At 25.3% G+C, this 7,152-nt stretch overlaps 2 protein-coding genes across 2 annotated transcripts in view; both read right to left on the bottom strand.

Moving 5' to 3' along the window:
* On the bottom strand, positions 1-1,856 carry LOC112594249. The gene is made up of 2 exons (XM_025338940.1): positions 1,298-1,856; positions 1-276 (listed from the first exon to the last, which is right to left on the bottom strand). Exons 1-2 carry the CDS (start codon positions 1,535-1,537, stop codon positions 19-21), a joined length of 498 nt encoding a protein of 165 aa, XP_025194725.1. The 5' UTR covers positions 1,538-1,856; the 3' UTR covers positions 1-18.
* A 3,665-nt stretch (positions 1,857-5,521) lies between these two features.
* LOC112594248 overlaps positions 5,522-7,152 on the bottom strand; it is an 11,041-nt gene continuing 9,410 nt past the window's right edge. The window contains exon 3 of the mRNA XM_025338939.1: positions 5,522-5,851. Coding sequence (XP_025194724.1) covers positions 5,591-5,851 — 261 coding nt within the window. The 3' untranslated portion in view covers positions 5,522-5,590. The remainder of the gene's footprint in view (positions 5,852-7,152) is intronic.

Raw genomic sequence — 7,152 nt, 5'->3', positions numbered from 1 at the left:
TTTTAATTAAAAAATAAATCAAAATTCAACAATATATTGAACATAATAATCACACTGTGTTTTTGGTGTATCTGTCATTATTTTTAAAACTAAGACATTTATGTCTGCAATAGGATGTATAGTATTGTTTAATAAATCTGAGAATGATTTATAAAACATGGGATGTTGAGAGTTTTCATATATTCCATCTCGTTTCTTTGTATATCTTCTATAATCACAGTTAAATTTCAATGCTATATTCAAATCATCTTTGTGAACTCCGTGAAAAACTGTATCCTGTAATAAACATAACTAGTTAATAGGCTATCTACAATCTACATCTATGAATGGAAATAAGTAAAATTAAAATGCCTGTTTTATTTGCAACCACTAATTTCTAATCTCGAACATAATAATAAAAGGAATTTTCAACTAAATTTCAACTATAAAAAAAATTAAAAACTGATATGTACTTATGCACACCTTTACACTATGTATGTTATAAATAGAAAGGTGAAAACATTCGAGTGTGCGTTTTATTATAATGATTTGGGCAAACAAATGTTTTACAAAATTTTTATTCAAACTCAGTTTTACTTCAACATATTTGAACATAATTTGTTTGTTTTTATCAAACATTTTTAAGATAAATAACACTATTAACAAACATTAAATGACTTACTACCTAAAGCATAATATGTGAAACTAGAATCAAATTTTAGTATACTTCTCTTCATATTTTCTCCTTAATAATTAATTTGTGAGGACATTTCCTATAACATATATATTCATTTTTAATATTAAACATAAATTTACATCAATACTCATATGGATAATTATATACCTAATATTTATCAAGTACAATTCACTAAGAACACCTCCCTTCATTCGTTTTTTCTTTTAATAATATATTTATTTAAGTAAATAATGGATTTGTAAGTAGGTACCAAAATTAGCTTAGTAATTTAAAGTAAAAATTATTGGATCTAATTTGAAAAATTATCGCCACAGCAGTCAAGACTTCTCAAGACGCTTTTTTGTGTACAATACAAATCAAAGTGTGCCTTATTGAAAAAATACTTTTGTGGCTTATTGTCTAAAATATTTAGGAGAGCTAAGCAGCCTTTATCTAGTTTCGCCTACTTATGCTAAATGGGCACCTAATACAATAGGTACTATATTATGTTTACACACTATTATTCTTCTAAATTTAGTAATATCCTAATAGGTACCTTGTATTAACCACAGTACACAAATAATACAGTGCCACAGTATAAACCAAACTTTATATGAAGATTACAAGTATGTACCTACTTACTTCATAAGTGGATTGAATCATTTCACGCCTGAACATGTAACGGGCATACGTGAATGGATTTTGCACTCTTAAGATTCGACTGATGTTTGCTCCGTAAAACATCGTTTCGATATATTGGCATTCATCAGGGTTCCTCGACTGCGAAATAATGAATAACTTATTGCTGGTTGTATATGAAGGTACGGGATCCCAATAGCCTGGTAAGTGTTTTAACACAAAATCCATTATTGATAAATCCATATTCGGGGCTAAATTGGGAATAGCGTTACCCAAATTCGTTAGTTAGGTTAGGTATCTGACGGTTGACGGACGGATGGCGGAATTATGGTAAGACATAGCAACTAATAAGTATTAAATAGTAACGGAGTGGAATTACACTGATTAGCGATTACCGACAAATAATCGACAGTGGACATTGTCCAACAGCAGTCACGAACTCTTAGCCAAAAATAAAATATCTATTTTCAATTTAATCATGGTAAACACGTCTTAGACTGATTACTGAGTACTGACTCCGATGGGGGAAAACCCCAAGACGTTGGCGGTTTTTGGATCCTTTGTGGTTTGTATGTTTTATAATTTATAATATAATACGAGAATACGCCATTTTCGCATGTGTATTGTAGAATACAATAAATAATTAATAATAGTCAATCAAATGTTAGTCAATAATATTGCCAAATATTAATAATAATAAATAATTAGCCATTAGGACGAGAAAAATGATACACTAAAAACCTAAAATAAAAGCACTAAAAAGTTAATAATAATGTTACATAAAAATTAATTTTAATCATGAAAATGCTGCTACAAAATGACTATTGACTAGTAAAAGTTCAGCTGGAAATAATTTTTAATATCGAAAAATAACTTAATTGGACATATTTTTTTATATTAAAATAAATGTATTCTTGGAACACCTAAATACAATTTAATATCTATGTAAAATAGTTAATTATAAACTGTTTTTATTACATTATAAGTACTTGATTATTAAACAAATTAATAGAACACTTAATCAAATATATAATTTGCTTTATGTAAATAGTGTTCTTTTACTTTTTAAAAGTATTTACCGAAAATGCGATAGCATTTTGCTAGGTACGAAAACACGAAATATATCTATAGTAATTTTACTTTAACATTAATATTCTAAAAACGTCAAAAATGCATATAATAAATAAAAATTAAAAAATGAGTAAAGTACCAAAAATGTGTTTATTCACAAATACCATAAGAAAATACAAAATATTGCAAAAAAAAAAAAATAATAATAGTATTATATTTGTACCTACTTTGTGATGTTTGAATTGAATTTTGTTTTTGATGAGCACTATGAAAAAAAAAAAAAATGCAAATACTACAAATTTTAATCCTTGTTATTAATAGTATATAACATGAGTATAACTGGCGTATCACGGATACATTTTGTACAAATTTTGATAATCGTGTAATTATTATAAAACACAGTTAAATTTTATAAATAAAATGTACATTTGTTATCAATTTAAAAAAAACAGTAATATTAAGTGTCTTGGACCGTTTAATAAGTTTCAAAATGGGCTCCGTAGAAACTGATTGGTGACCTCTACTATTCGAGATGGTAAGGTTAAATCATTGTTCAAAAGAACACATTTTGCACTGAGAATTTTTTTCGAAGTATAAGAATTTAGAGTGAATTGACTTATTGCTAAATTTAAAGGTAAGTATATATTATATTCCCATGTAACATAGGCGAAGCCGGTCGGCATGTTCAAGGAGTTCAAATATTTTTGGAAATCTTAACTTTGCCTCCATAATAAAAAAAATATTTTAATAAATACTGTACCAGAGCCGTATTACCACTTAAGCTGAGTAAGCTAAAGCCTAGGGTGGCAAATTTTAAAGGGCGGCATATTTTTTTTTTGGTGTGATCCAAAAACTACGTTGAGATATTATTTTTAAATATAAAATATAAAAACATGCAATAATATAATATATGAAATAATATTATTAGATATAAAGTATAAGAAAATATATGTGTAAGTTTTAAAATGGTATTACACAGAGTGTAACAGAAATATATGACAAATAACAATATATATATTACAATAGTCGACCGTGCGAAAATTCGATGCGGTAACGGCACGGAATTAAAAAGAATAAAAAATTATCTCCGATCTACGATGTAACAGGATCAATTAAATGCACTTGCTATACTAACTACTAAGTATTGAACATGAATTAACTAATCAGTTATCATTGAAGACTTTGCGAAAAAAAAATCAAGACGTAAGACTATAATCTGAAGAATTTAAAAAATAATTATTTGTTTGTAATTTTTTTTTTTGTAATATGCTTAAGGAGTTTTCATTCATTAATAATAGTATACATAAAGTATTGTTTTTATTGATGATCTATATTTTATTAATGATTTATATGGGGTGTGGCGGGTCTTTTACGTATCACTTATAGAAGTAAAATATCAATACCTATGTAAATTAGGCGGTAAATTTATTTCAGCCTATGGGCGGCAAAAACCTTAATCCGGCCCTGTACTGTACTATCATATGTATTACATTAAGTTGCATAAGATACAAAATAAAATTATTAAAATACTACAAATTATCAAGCTGCCTATTACCTGTATCATATATATTATACACAAAGACTTGATCCACTTAGAATCTAAAATCGTCGTAATAAATATGTAAGATATGTAAAGAACTTTATTTTTGGTTAGGGGGTGTTACCGCATACTTTACACATTCACTGGTTCCGTTATGTGGCTCGCAGTCTTATTGATATTTTAATAGGTTTTAAAGTAAGTTATTAACTTATACATCTAAAAGAGAACGTTTTTATTAATGTTACAATAACTATAATATTATAATAATTTTAAAATGCTCGTAACTTGCTTTAAAATTTAAACATCATTAAAAGCGTACAAAGTTCGAGTTACGAGATGGCCTAGATAATATTATTTTTAAATTATATCCGTGAAATACACGAGTTGTGAGAACTTGATTTTTTAGTGTTATTATTCGTTCCATCAATGTTCATCTCACGCACTGACTTGTGGTTGGCGAAGGAATGACGAGCAAATATTTCCATTGAAAATAGAAATAACGAATTTTATTTAAATTTATATTTCGGATCAGTGAATTTTGAAAATTTGATATACTTTTAAATTTTAACGAATCATCGTAGCTGAAATTGTAACTTATTCCACTGTCTGTCCAAGAACTAGGTATGCAACTATTTATGATAATTGATATTTGATAACTGATGTTACATAATTATTCTTTGTACAAATATGTAGGTTCATATACAATATAAAGTATTTATTATGTCGTTGATATCGATAAGGTTACTATAAACTATAAATTATGATATTGTTTATTTTATTTTACATAACTATTAATAAAACTTTAAAGAGTTTAAAGCAATAAAAAAAAAAAACCACTTAACTAAGTAGTATATTAAATTGTTTCAATTAAATTATAACTCTACACCATTCAATAGGAAATATGAGAGGTTATTTTAAAAAAACAACCACAATAGTATAAATGTTAATTAATGTATTTAAATACATTAATATATATTTATTTAAACTTATACTATTTATCAATAAAAATATTAGTATAATACAGTTAACAATATTGTTACACTTATTTATTGTAATAAATTGCACTTAATTAATTCAAATAAAATAAAATAAAAAGTTTGAGGAATGAAGTCAATGTAAAATTAATAACTGCATGTAGTTGTAACTCACGAATACATAAATTCATAAAATAAAATTTGGTACATTAATTTTTGTTATACAACTAAAATTTAATACAGACATTGATCAGAACAATCAATACAATTAATGATTATTAGTTATTTGATATTACTAATCAATATTCAATATTTTACTTAGTATCTTCACTAATTATTATTTATTAATTAGTATTTTTACTGTAATAATTTCGAGATAAGTTCAAATATGTTAAGACAATAGTTTGTTAAAGTATAGATAGGTTATTATATAGTATAAAGGTAGTTAAAATTGTACTTTATAATATAATATTTTATATTATTAATTTTATACTTTTATAATTTAAAATAATGTCAACATGATGTTAATAAGTATTAAAATCTAATTCTTAGTTATTAATTTATTACTTATTACACTAATAAAAATAACTAACAAGTATATTTACGAAAAAATAAAAATAATTAAATTTGTTTTTTTTATATTTATATTTATATATTAATATGACGTAAGTATGTTACAGCGTCGAATAATATTAGTAGATTGATAGAAGTTTATTTAAAATCAACTACGTATTGGATATAATAATCACTCTGAGTCTTAGTTTCACCAGATATTTTATTGACAACCAATATGCATTTATCATCTATTACTAATGCAGACAAGTTAGAAACAGCTCTTTGGGCATCGGAATAAAAGTGTGGATGTTTATTTACAGTTGATAATCCATATCCATTTTTATATCTCCTATAATCACACGTGTACTTTAAAGCTGTTTCTAGGTCTTTTGTGTCTATAACATGAAACACTGTCTCCTGTAATAAAATTGTTACAAAATACGATAAAAAGTGATATAATGAAGTACTGTCTACGGTCTACCGTAGTACACGTAGAGCAAAATATAACATAGGAGCTCAATATATCGCATAATATTATAGTCATTACTCCTAACTTCATAAGCATTAAGAGAATGTTGTATCGAAAAGTGTTATCTCTATCTTTTGTCTTGTTATTAACATACAACATTGCAATTTTACATTCAGAAGAATTAATTTTAATTTTATGCTATTTGCGTTAATATTAGAGTCAATTTACCTATTATAAAACTTAAAAGTAAGAATATTATTTAGGGAATTTTATTGACTTAGGTTTTTATTGATATTTTGATTTTAAAGTGAGGTGTGAGCATTTTAAAATTTGAATGTTTTGCATAGCTAAAACTCGCTTTAAAATAAAAAAAAAAAAAATAAAAGCTTTAGACAATATTCTTAGTTTTAAGTTTAATAATAAGTAAATTGACTTTAATATTCAAGTAAACAGCATAAAATGGATTATGTTAAATGTTAATTAAGTATAATGTGCGTTAGTAAGACTGAGACAGTATACATTGGTACGATGTCTTCTTAAGCAATAAATCATATACGAGTAGATTATACGTGTTATATTGTCTTACATTTTATAATATAGACAACAAATTAAGTTTAAAATATTTATTTTTCACTAGCATAATATGAATTAATTTATATTGTTATTAATTACTCAATGAATACGTGATATTTAAATATTATCAAGTCTATCTTATACAAATATCGATTGTTCGAAGTCTGAACTCCTGCAAAAACCATGTTTAGTCGTTTAGGTATATTTTATATGTACAATATCATTTTTATAGAAAGTAATAATATAAGATGAAAGGTTTTTATTTTTATTGGATGCGATTATAGGCTTGATTAAAAATTATGGATAACTTCGAGTTATTATTTGAATGTTATGTAGTCATGTACTCGCAGTGTATTTATGAGAGAACTGAGAAGTAAATGGTTATGATTAGCAATATAAACGAGTGCATAGAAAAATCTTAAAAAATAAACTTAAAATCTATGCTGTATAAAATGCACCATAAATCTCGAGAAATGCATAAAAAATCTTATAAATGCTTTGAAATCACAAAAATTCAGTATATAATGTTCAATTTTTGCATAAGTCCTGTAGACTCTGTTAAATCCTAATTATGATGTGTATTGGTAATTTGTATCTATCTATATATTTTTTGAAAACGGGTACTTAACTTTTTTTTTTTTTTTTTTTTTTTTTTTTTTTTTTTTTTTTTTTTTTT

This window comes from Melanaphis sacchari, unplaced genomic scaffold, assembly GCF_002803265.2.
Source record: "Melanaphis sacchari strain LSU unplaced genomic scaffold, SCAv2.0 Contig225_pilon_pilon, whole genome shotgun sequence".
Classification (NCBI taxonomy): Eukaryota; Metazoa; Arthropoda; class Insecta; order Hemiptera; family Aphididae; genus Melanaphis; species Melanaphis sacchari.
Note: the sequence above shows the minus strand (reverse complement) of the source record. Positions and strands in the feature narration are given on the sequence as shown.

What these genes read in the sequence shown, in the direction of transcription:
- LOC112594249 (XM_025338940.1), bottom strand. Translation starts at nt 1,537, where the DNA reads ATGGATTTATCAATAATGGATTTTGTGTTAAAACACTTACCAGGCTAT. An exon ending in TGATTCAATCCACTTATGAA is followed by an intron (nt 277 to 1,297) that starts GTAAGTAGGTAC and finishes TGTTTATTACAG; the next exon opens with GATACAGTTTTTCACGGAGT.